Source organism: Oncorhynchus masou, chromosome 22, assembly GCF_036934945.1.
Source record: "Oncorhynchus masou masou isolate Uvic2021 chromosome 22, UVic_Omas_1.1, whole genome shotgun sequence".
Lineage (NCBI taxonomy): Eukaryota > Metazoa > Chordata > Actinopteri > Salmoniformes > Salmonidae > Oncorhynchus > Oncorhynchus masou.
The window spans coordinates 21,163,966-21,177,842 of record NC_088233.1 but is presented as its reverse complement, the minus strand read 5'-3'; the positions used below and the strand labels follow the sequence as shown (position 1 = coordinate 21,177,842).

Genomic DNA, 13,877 nt, shown 5'->3' with positions numbered 1-13,877 from the left:
ATATAGCAAGTAAAACACTGGAATGGTAGATTTGCAATGGAAGAATGTGCAAAGTAGAAATGAAAATAATAGGGTGCAAAGGAGCAAAATAAATAAAATAAATACAGTAGGGAAAGAGGTAGTTGTTTGGGCTAAATTATAGGTGGGTTATGTACAGGTGCAGTAATCTGTGAGCTTCTCTGACAGCGGGTGCTTAAAGCTAGTGAGGGAGATAAGTGTTTCCAGTTTCAAAGATGTTTGTAGTTCGTTCCAGTCATTGGCAGCAGAGAACTGGAAGGAGAGGCGTCCAGAGAAAGAATTGGTTTTGGGGGTGACCAGAGAGATATACCTGCTGGAGCGCGTGCTACAGGTGGGTGATGCTATGGTGACCAGCGAGCTGAGATAAGGGGTGGATTTACCTAGCAGGGTCTTGTAGATGACATGGAGCCAGTGGCCTCTGTCATTCTTAAATGGAAGCAACTTGGAACCACCAAGACACTTCCTAGAGCTGGCTGCCCAACCAAACAGTAATTGGGGGAGAAGGGCCTTGGTCAGGGAGGTGACCAAGAACCCAATGGTCACTCTGACAGACCTTCATAGTTCCTCTGTGGAGATGGGAGAACCTTCCAGAAGGACAAACATCTCTGCAGCACTCCACCAATCAAGCCTTTTGGTAGAGTGGCCAGACGGAAGCCACTCCTCAGTAAAAGGCGGGGCAGCCCCTTGGAGTTTGCCGAAAGGCACCTACACTTGCCATGAGAAACTAAATTCTCTAGTCTGATGAAACCAAGATTGAAGTCTTTGGCCTGAACGCCAAGCATCACGTCTTGAGGAAACCTGGCACCATCCCAACGGTGAAGCACGGTGGTGGCAGCATCATGCTGTGGGGATCTTTTTCAGCAGCAGGGACTGGGAGACTAGTTTAGTCAGGATCGAGGGAAAGATAATCAGAGCAATGTACAGAGAGATCCTTGACGAAAACCGGCTCCAGAGCGATCAGGACCTCAGACTGGTGCGAGGGTTCACTGTCCAGCAGGACAACGACCCTAAGCACACAGCCAAGACAATGCAAGAGTGGCTTCGGAACAAGTCTCAATGTCCTCAAGTGGCCAAGCCAGAGCCCGATCTAATATATTTGGAGAGACCTGAAAATACCTGTGCAGTGACGTTCCCCATCCAACCTGACAGAGTTTGAGAGGATCTGCAAAGAATAATGTTTAAAAACTCCACAAATACAGGTGTGTCAAGCTTGTAGCATCATACCCAGGAAGACTCAAGCCTGTAATCACTGCCAAAGGTGCTTCAGCAAAGTACTGACTAAAGGGTCTGAATACTTATGTAAATGTGATATTCCAGTTTTTTTTTTTTTTTTTTTTTCATTTGCAAAATTTTCGAAACGGTTTTTGCTTTGTCATTATGGGGTATTGTGTGTAGATTGATGATTTTATTTGTTTTACACACTTTTTTTGGTTACTACATTATTCTATTTGTGTTATTTCATAGTTTTGATGTCTTCACTATTATTCTACAATGTAGAAAATGGTAAAAATCAAGGAAAACCCTTGAATGAGTAGGTGTGTCCAAACATTTGACTGGTACTGTATGTAAATATTTCCGTTTTTTTTAATTTTCAAAGCAAATTGTTTTTGCTTTGTCATTATGGGGTATTTTGTGTAGATTGACAAGGGGGAAAAAAAACAATTTATCCATTTTAGAGTAAGGCTGTAAGGTAATAAAATGTGGAAAATTTGAGGAAAATTTGAGAAAATTTGAGCTTGAATGAGGTGTGGGAAAGACCCTGCACCTTTAACCAATATTTGGGAATTGCTGATGTGTGTTGCAGGTCAGCCATCCCGTCTCTCATATCACCACTCTGTACTATGTCTTCTGTTCTCTACTCTACCTACCAAGCAGATGGCTTTGTTTTCTCCTCCAGAACCCAGACCTATAAACGGGACATATTTATACACTAGCTACCTGGGATATTCTTTTTCACCCTTAAAAATAATGTACTGCACCATTTCTCCAGTGTTGACAGGTCAACACGGGTGAACGCTCGGTACTTTTAGCGATTGTGTATTCCAGACAGACGGCGAGGAAGGGCCATTCTGGGTGCTAAAATGTGCACCTCTTCCCTCCCTCCTGCTCTCTAGCCTATGTAAATCACGAGGGTGTGTGTGTTCGTACCTGTGTGTGAGCTCCTGCTTGTTTTGCATGTGTGTTTGTGCATACCAGTGTGCGTACACTTGTTTTAGTATGTTTTGCAATCTGTCATAAGAGTTGACAGTCAATTGTTAAAGAAATTATAGTTGATGAATTGGACAGATAACATCCAATGTAATGTGGACAAGCAAGGCATTAGGGAGCCTGGCAGACAATGCTCCTGTGTCTGGGTGTCTTCATCACCTCCAAGGCTGTCTGTGAACTCTCAGGCCCTGGCTTACCAAGGTCCTAGTTAATGAGATCCAGCATCAGATGTTGGGAACATTATTCAGGTTCTATAACTCCGGGCCAAGCCAGCAGTCAGAGAATGTATCAGACTACTCAGTTAATGGCCAATAATGTTCATGACTGCAGTGTGTCGAGAGACTAAGAGAGCAGACATTGTTGACCGTGTTGAAACCATTACAAAGTTGCTGGTTTTTCCATGAACGTATGTGTTTTTGCTGGAAAAGAAATGACATGTTTTAGGACAATCTGCAGAATGTGTTTGGTGTACCGTTGTGGGCACTAAAGTTAGTTTTTTATTTTTTACCTTGTACCATGGCTGGACTTGACATTTTAGAAGCTTCTCATCAGGTTGTCAGAAGTTGCAGTAAACGTGACATCCTGATCCAATACAGTCTCATCTTCCCCTCTACCAGTGCTGTGATCTGGGCTACCACGCCAGCCTGAACCGTGCCCTGAGGACCTACCTATCCGCTGAGTACAACCTGGAGACAAGTCGCCACGAGGGCCTAGACATCATCGAGAACGCCGTGGACAATCTGGACCCCCGCAGCGACCGCCAGCGCTTCATGGAGTTGTACCCCACAGCCTTCTGCCCGCCCATCAAGTTCCAGTTCCAGCCCCATATGGGCGATGAGGTGAGACATTGAGACCCACAGGCTTGTTGTTCTTTGTGTCCATTTCTCCATCCATCTATCCACTCAGCCATTCATTCATTCATTCATCCATCCATTACTGTAGTGAACGCTAGTGCTGTTTGTCCTAATGGTTGAGGAGACCTCAGTTTTTTTAACAGAACCAATATGTTCAGTCCTATATGCTGTATAGGGTGGAAGTGAGGTTGGTTTTAAGGTCTTGTACTAAATGAGCCCTGGTTTTGGCAGCTTAATTGCACAGTTTTACTGTGTCTGTGCCATCAGAGGAGATGTTTATAGGCTGAAGCCAATGGCAAGCACGTCTCATTTCTCAGCCTCAAGTGAAATGGAGCAGCGCAACACGCTGAATTAATTTGAGTCGTTGGCTCTGGGGTCCCTGATATCATGTCTGTTTACAAGCTATTGATCTGCGGCTGTCTGGATTCACATCTGGGTCAGTGACATTTGTGGTGTAGTTTAAAACACATTTCTGATGTCTTTGCCATTTTAGGATAAGATGAAGTAACCCCCTGTCAGATGGTGGTGACTTTCTGTTTAGTGATGATGTGTTTCCTCTTCCTGCCCAGGTGTGCCAGATCGCGATGCAGCCGCCGGTGAGCGGAGAGCTGATGTTGAGGTTCCAGCAACTACAGTCCCGCCTGGCCACTCTGAACATCGAGAACGAGGAGGTAAGAGGGAGCCTAACACTGCCATACAGTGGTCTTATTCAGTAGGGTATGCAACAGAAAAGTATTGCAATGAAAAATGCAAATGGGTGTTTTTTTTATTGGACCTGCTAGTCCTTAAATCTAGGTGGTCCCTCCCTGTTTCAGTCAGTTTTTTTCATTTGGATCCTAATGAACCCGACCCTGACTCGCTTGGGGAGCCAACCACACCAACCAACATCATCTGCTTGCATTTTGGTCCATTGTGGTCACATGTTGGGAAGGAATTGAAATGCTGTATGAAAAGTTCACTTCAGTCAGAAGGTAGCCAAGGAGGGTTGATATCTTAACTCTTTCAAAAATCGAAGTTGGAATAGTTTCCATACAACAAAACTCTCCTACACTGCAGGCAGCCTTCAGAACCACTCAGAGAAGTCTTCTCCCTTGCTCCCAATGGTGGAAAAAATCACTCTCTTTCTAACACACACACACACACACACACACACACACACACACACACACACACACACACACACACACACACACACACACACACACACACACACACACACACACACTCACACACACGCAATCTCTTTTATTTGTACACTGTCCCACTTCTCTCGGTTTCGACATTGGAGGTGCATCCCTGGCTGTAACGTTTTAATCGGACTGGCTGGCATGCCTGAGTGCTTACTAAATAAAAAGCCAATGGGAAGGAAATCACACTGTCTGCTGCTGTGGTGTTAGGGAGTGCAGTCATGTCCATCAGTCTGGCTTCTTGTGTCTCTTGTTGTCTCACGTCTGACCTGCTTCTCCTTTCTCCGCTTCATCTCGTCTTGTCTCACTCCAGAGCACACAGCCTTGTGCCTTTTATCTGGTGAAGAAATAATGACTTGGGAAAGAATGCTTGTATATGTGAAGAGCGATTTCAGACCGGCTTGATTATACAACTAAAGAAAATGCATAGATCTGTTTTTTTTGTCAGATGCATAATGTCTGCAAGATGTCTATCTTTTTGACCTCTTCACTGTATGTTTGTGGTGTGAGTGGTGTGTTTCATAGAGTAGAGTACAAGGCTCAGACTATCCCCCACTGGGGGTATGATGTATTTCTGGATGGGAGTTGTTGTTGACACCTAAGCCCAGCTGGTGCTTTCACACTGCCTGTGTGTAGTCAGTGCAGGCAGAACCAATCGGTGTGGAGGGTCAGGAAGAGCCATGGTGCTGCATGCCCTTGTCTGCCTGGATGAAACGGAGCTCCACATATGGATCAGGATGGGGAACCACTGCTCTGTGTCAAGTCCACAAGATGGCCTCTTCATGGTGTCTCATTGAAAAGGCCTTTCCAGCAGCTGTCATTTGAAGACACTGAAGCAGAACTGTACACATACATTACTAGCTGTCAAATCCTTCCTCCTTCCCTGTTTCCTCAATTCCTCCCCAAGCTCTCCAATGCGCTTTGAGAGGAATTGAGGAAATGAAGAAGGAGGAGGCAAAGATTTGACGGACCAAGATCTACTCCAGCCAGGAAAAGTGAAAAGCTGGGATTTGTTGTGTTTTTCTCTGGTATCATGATCTGCAGCTGTTTCCTTGACAGCACGAGAGGATGAAGGAAAACATGGATGAATCATTTATTAGTATGAGAGTAGAAATTCTCTCATCCCCATTGGGGCCACTGGCCCCCTGGTCTGGTTCGCCTGCCCTCCAGATGTATGGATCTACAGTGTATATATGCAGATATATCTGCAGAAATGGAGTATGTTCTGCTATGTTGGTTATCAACTCCCCTTGTTGGTTAAACTTCTGAGGACAGTGTTGTGTTCATTACAATTCCTTTGCCATTCAATGTGGGTATTTCTCAGAGCTAGCTAATAATCTGGTGATATTACATTTATATTCCCTTCTCTTTAGACAGATACAGACAGCGTCTCCATCTCTCGCTAGATGTGTATCAAACTTAATAAATATTCTCAAGGCGTTTTGTACTAAACCCCGGCAATCCAATACGGTCTCCTTTGTAGGGAGCCTGTGTTTTTTGTTTTCTACAGATAAACCTCAGAGTGTCGCATCAAAACATGGGAGATGTGTGCTCGGTGTTAGTTCAGTGTTGGCAGCCCTGATTCACTGATTGTGAGATTAGCTTGCTGCTCACCACAGGCCCTGAGGAATAGAAATCATGCTATTCCCCAGAGAGGTTTATACTGGAGGTGACATGCTAGTTTTGAAGTCCCATGCCAGTTGTGAAGTCCCAAGTCCCAGGCCTCCTGATCGGATCCTGCTGGGCACCAGTGGGTAGATCTCAGTGAGCCTCTCCATCTGAAAGCCCTGCTGTAATTGAGCCTAGCAGTCAACACTGGTAACTAGTAGTCTGCTGAATGATGGAGGGACTTTCATGCATGGGTCCTCTCTATACTGTAATTCAAAAGGCACTTGCACATCTGCGCTATCTTTTTGCAGGTGCATGGTAACAGTTGAATAAGATGAGAAAAAGAAGAAACGCGCACACTGCTCTTTAATACGCTTTAGATATCGGCCTCACGGCCTTTGTCAGAGCGCCTCTTCATGCTGTGATAGCTGGGCCCCTTGGCCTCCACTGTCCCACCCGGGAGAGGCTGGGAGAGTGGGGGCTCGCCTCTTATTCAGGGCCTTGTTAGGAAAGGTACTCCTATGCCCATGGCACAGAGATGATTGAACCCATGGGCTGGTCCTAAATAGTGCAACTCTGGACTTGTATTCAGTACCCGTATTCAGTACCTGTATTCAGTACCCTTATTCACAAAGCCTCTAGGAAGACCCAGGTCTTTTGGTCCTATCAAAGCAGAATGTTGGGAAAGGAAGGGAAGTATTTTGAGCACCCTCATTCGTCAGTATTATCACTCTTCATCTGAAACTACTAAAACTGTCAAATAACCCAGTTCCCTTAGTAATTGAAGGTAAAACTATAATAGTGATTCAGATGTCCTAAATCACCACACCATAGATCAAACAGACAGGTGGACTTTTTAAAATTTGAAACGTCTCTTATTAGAAGTTGAATTGCCTGCCAATCCTACATTTTGTCTCGCAGACTGCCATTATCCCTGTCCAGACCTGTAGTGTTGTTTCTGGTTTATGCTCCACATAGAGACGAATGACAGTGTAATACAACTGTGTGTGTGTGTGTGTGTGTGTGTGTGTGTGTGTGTGTGTGTGTGTGTGTGTGTGTGTGTGTGTGTGTGTGTGTGTGTGTGTGTGTGTGTGTGTGTGTGTGTGTGTGTGTGTGTGTGTGTGTGTGTGTGTGTGTGTGTGTGTGTGTGTGCGCGCGCGCACGCGAAGAATCAGTTATGAACCTTACCGTTACCACATGTAGATGAAAGGGGAGTTGAATGAAAGAGAGCCTTGGCTTTATTCATTCATAGCACCCTGTTTTTCTAAGGTGCCTCAAACATTGAATGAGTCATGGGTCTTAACCTCCCTGTCACAGTTCTGTGTTGTATGCAGAGTGGTTCTCTCTCGCGCTTTGGGGTTTTATTGGCATGGGAAACGTATGTCTACATTGCCAAAGCAAGTAAATAACAGTAAACATTACATTGTTTTTAAGGATGGTGCGTATGACCACAAACGTTTCAGTAAACATTACACTTGCAAAAGTTCCAAAATTATAAAGACATTTAAAATATCATATCATGTGCAAATAGATAAAGTACAAAAGGGAAAATAAATAAACATATGGGTTGTATTTCACTGGTTGGTCTTCACTGATTGCCCTTTTCTTGTGGAAACAGTACACAAATCTTGTTGCTGTGATGGCACACTGTGGTATTTCACCCAGTAGATATGGGAGTTTATCAAAATTGGGTTTGTTTTCAAATTCTTTGTGGGTCTGTGTAATCTGAGGGAAATATGTGTCTCTATGGTCGTACATTTGGCAGGAGGTTAGGAAGTGCAGTTCAGCTTCCACCTCATTTTGTGGGGAGTGTGCACATAGCCTGTATTCTCTTGAAAGCCAGGTCTACTCACTCACTCACTCAATCTCTCTGTCTCCTATCTCTCCTTCCTCTCTCACTGTCTCCTTCCTGTCTCTCTCCTTCCTCTCTCCTTGTCACTCGATCTCTATTTCCTTTCTCTCCCCTTTCTCTTTTTCCATCCTCTCTCCGCGCATCTTTCGCTCGCTCTTGCTCTCTCCCTCTTTTTCTCTCTCCTTCCTCTCTGCTTCCTCTCTCGCACGCTCTTGTTCTCTCGCTTTCTAAACAACTCCATCAGGTGAACACATGCGCTCTGCCATTGCATGAGCCATAGGCATACAAAAACATTTCCCTGCTGTCTATCTATCTCCTAACTCTCTCCCTGTCATTTCGCTCCATCTCACCCAAATACACACTGCTCAAAAAAATTAAGGGAGCACTAAAATAACACATCCTAGATCTGAATGAATGAAATATTCTGATTTAAATATTTTTTTCTTTACATAGTTGAATGTGCTGACAACAAAATCACACAAAAATGATCAATGGAAATCAAATTTATCAACCCATGGAGGTCTGGATTTGGAGTGACACTCAAAATTAAAGTGGAAAACCACACTACAGGCTGATCCAACTATGATGTAATGTCCTTAAAAGAAGTCAAACTGAGGCTCAGTAGTGTGTGTGGCCTTCACGTGCCTGTATGACCTCCCTACATGCCTGGGCATGCTCCTGATGAGGTGGCGGATGGTCTCCTGAGGGATCTCCTCCCAGACCTGGACTAAAGCATCCGCCAACTCCTGGACAGTCTGTGGTGGATGGAGCGAGACATGATGTCCCAGATGTGCTCAATTGGATTCAGGTCTGGGGAACGGGCGGGCCAGTCCATAGCATCAATGCCTTCCTCTTGCAGGAACGGCTGACACACTCCAGCAACATGAGGTCTAGCATTGTCTTGCATTAGGAGGAACCCAGGGCCAACTACACCAGCATATGGTCTCACAAGGGGTCTGAGGATCTCATCTCGAGAAATGCCACCCCACACCATGACTGACCCACCGCCAAACCGGTCATGCTGGAGGATGTTGCAGGCAGCAGAATGTTCACCACGGCGTCTCCAGACTCTGTCACGTCTGTCACATGCTCAGTGTGAACCTGCTTTCATCTGTGAAGAGCACAGGGCGCCAGTGGCAAATTCGCCAATCTTGGTGTTCTCTGGCAAATGCCAAACGTCCTGCACGGTGTTGGGCTGTAAGCAAAACCCCCACCTGTGGACATCGGGCCCTCATACCACCCTCATGGAGTCTGTTTCTGACCATTTGAGCAGACACATGCACATTTGTGGCCTGCTGGAGGTCATTTTGCAGGGCTCTAGCAGTGCTCCTCCTGCTCCTTCTTGCACAAAGGCGGAGGTAGCGGTCCTGCTGCTGGGTTGTTGCCCTCCTACGGCCTCCTCCACGTCTCCTGATGTACTGGCCTGTCTCCTGGTAGCGCCTCCATGCTCTGGACACTACGCTGACAGACACAGCCAACCTTCTTGCCACAGCTCGCATTGATGTGCCATCCTGGATGAGCTGCTCTACCTGAGCCACTTGTGTGAGTTGTAGACTCCGTCTCATGCTACCACTAGAGTGAAAGCACCGCCAGCATTCAAAAGGGACCAAAACATCAGCCAGGAAGCATAGCAACTGTGGTTACCACCTGCAGAACCACTCCTTTATTGGGGGTGTCTTGCGAATTGCCTATAATTTCCACCTGTTGTCTATTCCATTTGTTGTCTATTCCATTTGCACAACAGCATGTGAAATTTGTCAATCAGTGTTGCGTCCTAAGAGGACAGTTTATTCCACAGAAGTGTGATTTACTTGGAGTTACATTGTGTTGTTTATTTTTTTTGAGCAGTGCATATTACATCAGGGCGTCAGTTTAGGCCTCCTCACAGAATTGAAGTTTTATAAGTGGCCAAAACTTCTCTCAAATTGAGAAGGGACGTTTCTGAGGCGGGAAATTTTTGTTTGCAAATAAGATGGAAATCATATCCACTGGAAATAAGTATATGTTTATTGTCAGTGTCTAGTGGAAACTTGCATTGTTGTGATGGGATATGCTTGGCCAAGCCTTGACATTTATAAGCTCCTGGAAAAGCACTTGGGCTGACGGCAAAGTGGCCACTATGGAAATTAATTTTAAAAGCCTGAGACTGAGTACCTTTCACCCCTACCATCCTTCCACCTCTATTATTTCATCCCTACCTTCCCTCCATCTCTATTCTTTCATCCCTACCTCCTTATTCTTCCGGCGCCGACAGAGATGGCCGCCTCGCTTCGCGTTCCTAGGAAACTATGCAGTTTTTTGTGTTTTTTTACGTGTTATTTCTTACATTAGTACCCCAGGTAATCTTAGGTTTCATTACATACAGTTGGGAAGAACTACTGAATATAAGAGCAACGTCAACTCACCATCAGTACGACCAGGAATATGACTTTCCCGAAGCGGATCCTGTGTTCTTCCTTTCACCCAGGACAACGGAATGGATCCCAGCCTGCAACCCAAAACAAAGACGTCGTAAAAGAGGGTAACGAAGCGGTCTCCTGGTCAGGCTCCGGAGACGGGCACATCGTGCACCACTCCCTAGCATACTTCTCGCCAATGTCCAGTCTCTTGACAACAAGGTTGATGAAATCCGAGCAAGGGTAGCATTCCAGAGGGACATCAGAGACTGTAACGTTCTTTGCTTCACGGAAACATGGCTCACTCGAGAGACTCTAACGGAATCGTTGTAGACAGCTGGTTTCTTCACGCATCGCGCCGAAAGAAACAAACATCTTATGGTTAAGGAGACGTGGTGTGGTCACAACAACATACAGGAACTCAAGTCCCTCTGTTCACCTGATTTAGAATTCCTCACAATCAAATGTCGACCGCATTATCTACCAAGGGAATTCTCTTCGATTATAATCACAGCCGTGTATATTCCCCCTCAAGCAGACACATTGATGGCTCTTTGCAAACTGGAAACCACATCCTGAGGCTGCATTCATTGAAGCTGGGGATTTTAAGAAGGCTAATCTGAAAACAAGACTCCCTACCTTGTATCAGCATATCGATTGCGCAACCAGGGCTGATAAAACCTTGGATCATTGCTATTCTAACTTTCGCGATGCATATAAGGCCCCCCCCGCCTTCCTTTCGGAAAAGCTGACCACGACTCCATTTTGTTGCTCCCTGCCTACAGACAGAATCTAAAACAAGAAGCTCCCGCTCTCAGGTCTGTTCAACGCTGGTCCGACCAATCTGATTCCACGCTCCAAGACTGCTTCCATCACGTGGACTGGGATATGTTCCGCACTGTGTCCAACAACCACATTGACGAATACGCTGATTCGGTGAGCGAGTTCATTAGAATGTGCATTGAAGAAGTCGTTCCCATAGCAAAGATTAAAACATTCCCAAACCAGAAACCGTGGATTGATGGCAGCAATCGCGTGAAACTGAAAGCGCGAACCACTGCTTTTAACCAGGGCAAGGTGACCGGAAACATGACTGAATACAAACAGTGTAGCTATTCCCTCCGCAAGCCAATCAAACAAGCTAAGCGTCAGTATAGAGACAAAGTAGAGTCGCAATTCAACGGCTCAGACACGAGGTATGTGGCAGGGTCTACAGTCAATCACGGACTACAAAAAGAAAACCAGCCCCGTCGCGGACCAGGATGTCTTGCTCCCAGGCAGACTAAATCACTTTTTTGCCCGCTTTGAGGACAATACAGTGCCACTGACACTGCCCGCAACCAAAACGTGCGGACTCTCCTTCACTGCAGCCGATGTGAGTAAAACATTTAAACGTGTTAACCCTCGCAAGGCTGCAGGCCCAGACGGCATCCCCAGCCGCACCCTCAAAGCATGCGCAGACCAGCTGGCTGGTGTGTTTACGGACATATTCAATCAATCCTTATCCCAGTCTGCTTTTCCCACATGCTTCAAGAGGCCCACCATTGTTCCTGTTCCCAAGAAAGCTAAGGTAACTGAGCTAAATGACTACCGCCCCGTAGCACTCACTTCCGTCATCATGAAGTGCTTTGAGAGACGAGTCAAGGACCAAATCACCTCCACCCTACCCTGACACCCTAGACCCACTCCAATTTGCTTACTGCCCAAATAGGTCCACAGACGATGCAATCTCAATCACACTGCACACTGCCCTAACCCATCTGGACAAGAGGAATACCTATGTGAGAATGCTGTTCATCGACTAGAGCTCAGCATTTAACACCATTGTACCCTCCAAACTCGTCATCAAGCTGGAGACCCTGGGTCTCGGCCCCGCCCTGTGCAACTGGGTACTGAACTTCCTGACGGGCCGCCCCCAGGTGGTGAGAGTAGGTAACAACATCTCCACCCCGCTGATCCTCAACACTGGGGCCCCACAAGGGTGCGTTCTGAGCCCTCTCCTGTATTCCCTGTTCACCCACGACTGCGTGGCCATGCATGCCTCCAACTCGATCATCAAGTTTGCGGACGACACTACAGTGGTAGGCTTGATTACCAACAACGACGAGACGGCCTACAGGGAGGAGGTGAGGGCCCTCGGAGTGTGGTGTCAGGAAAATAACCTCACACTCAACGTCAACAAAACTAAGGAGATGATTGTGGACTTCAGGAAACAGCAGAGGGAGCACCCCCTATCCACATCGATGGAACAGTAGTGGAGAGGGTAGTAAGTTTTAAGTTCCTCATCGTACACATCACAGACATAGTGAATTGGTCCACCCACACAGACAGCATCGAGAAGAAGGCGCAGCAGCACCTCTTCAACCACAGGAGGCTGAAGAAATTTGGCTTGTCACCAGAAGCACTCACAAACTTCTACAGATGCACAATCGAGAGCATCCTGTCGGGCTGTATCACCGCCTGGTACGGCAACTGCTCCGCCTACAACCGTAAGGCTCTCCAGAGGTTAGTGAGGTCTGCACAACGCATCACCGGGGGCAAACTACCTGCCCTCCAGGACACCTACACCACCCGATGTCACAGGAAGGCCATAAAGATCATCAAGGACAACAACCACCCGAGCCACTGCCTGTTCACCCCGCTATCATCCAGAAAGCGAAGTCATTACAGGTGCATCAAAGCAGGGACCGAGAGACTGAAAAACAGCTTCTATCTCAAGGCCATCAGACTGTTAAACAGCAACAACTAACATTGAGTGGCTGCTGCCAACACAGTGACTCTAATAATGGGAATTGATGGAAATTGATGTAAAATATATCATTAGCCACTTTAAACAATGCTACTTAATATAATGTTTACATACCCTACATTATTCATCGTATATGCATATACTGTACTCTATATCATCTACTGCATCTTTATGTAATACATGTATCACTAGCCACTTTAAACTATGCCACTTTGTTTACACACCCTACATTACTCATCTCATATGTATATACTCTACTCAATACCATCTACTGCATCTTGCCTATGCCGTTCTGTACCATCACTCATTCATATCTTTATGTACATATTCTTTATCCCTTTACACTTGTGTGTGTATAAGGTAGTAGTTTTGGAATTGTTAGATTAGATTACTCGTTGGTTATTAATGCATTGTCAGAAATAGAAGCACAAGCATTAACATCTGCTAACCATGTGTATGTGACAAATACATTTGATTTGATTTCTTTCATCCCTTTTTTCATTATTTTTTATTTTTTACCTTTATTTAAAAAGGGAAGTCAGTTAAGAACAAATTCTTATTTTCAATGACGGCCTTGGAACAGTGGGTTAACTGCCTGTTCAGGGGCAGAACGACAGATTTGTACCTTCTCAACTCAGGGATTTGAACTTGCAACCTTTCGGTTACTAGTCCAACGCTCTAACCACTAGGCTACCCTGCCGCCCCTACCATCCTTCCACCTCTACCATCCTTCCACCTCTATTCTTTCATCCCTACCTTTCTTCCACTTCTATTCTTTCATCCCTACCTTCCTTCCACCTCTTGTTTCTGAGTGCATGCAAATTCATTGCTCTGGTCTGGAGTCATGCTCAAGGACGGATGCATTTGTCATGCTGAGTGTGAAATGAAAGGCCATGCAGAAAGAATTGAAAAGCCATGCATTTATCACATTACTGCGTAGGAGTTCAGGGGTCATTTGGTCAGTGGTCGCCACTGAGCACTGGTCCTTCAAGCCGGATTGGGAAA

The 13,877-nt window shown here is 45.8% G+C and overlaps 1 protein-coding gene across 4 annotated transcripts in view; it reads left to right on the top strand.

The window, feature by feature from the left end:
- LOC135509168 (SLIT-ROBO Rho GTPase-activating protein 1-like) overlaps positions 1–13,877 on the top strand; it is a 162,317-nt gene that overhangs the window by 84,649 nt on the left and 63,791 nt on the right. For all 4 annotated transcript variants that reach the window (XM_064929598.1, XM_064929597.1, XM_064929596.1 and 1 more), the window contains exons 7-8: positions 2,844–3,065; positions 3,650–3,751. In XM_064929598.1, coding sequence (XP_064785670.1) covers positions 2,844–3,065; positions 3,650–3,751 — 324 coding nt within the window. The remainder of the gene's footprint in view (positions 1–2,843; positions 3,066–3,649; positions 3,752–13,877) is intronic.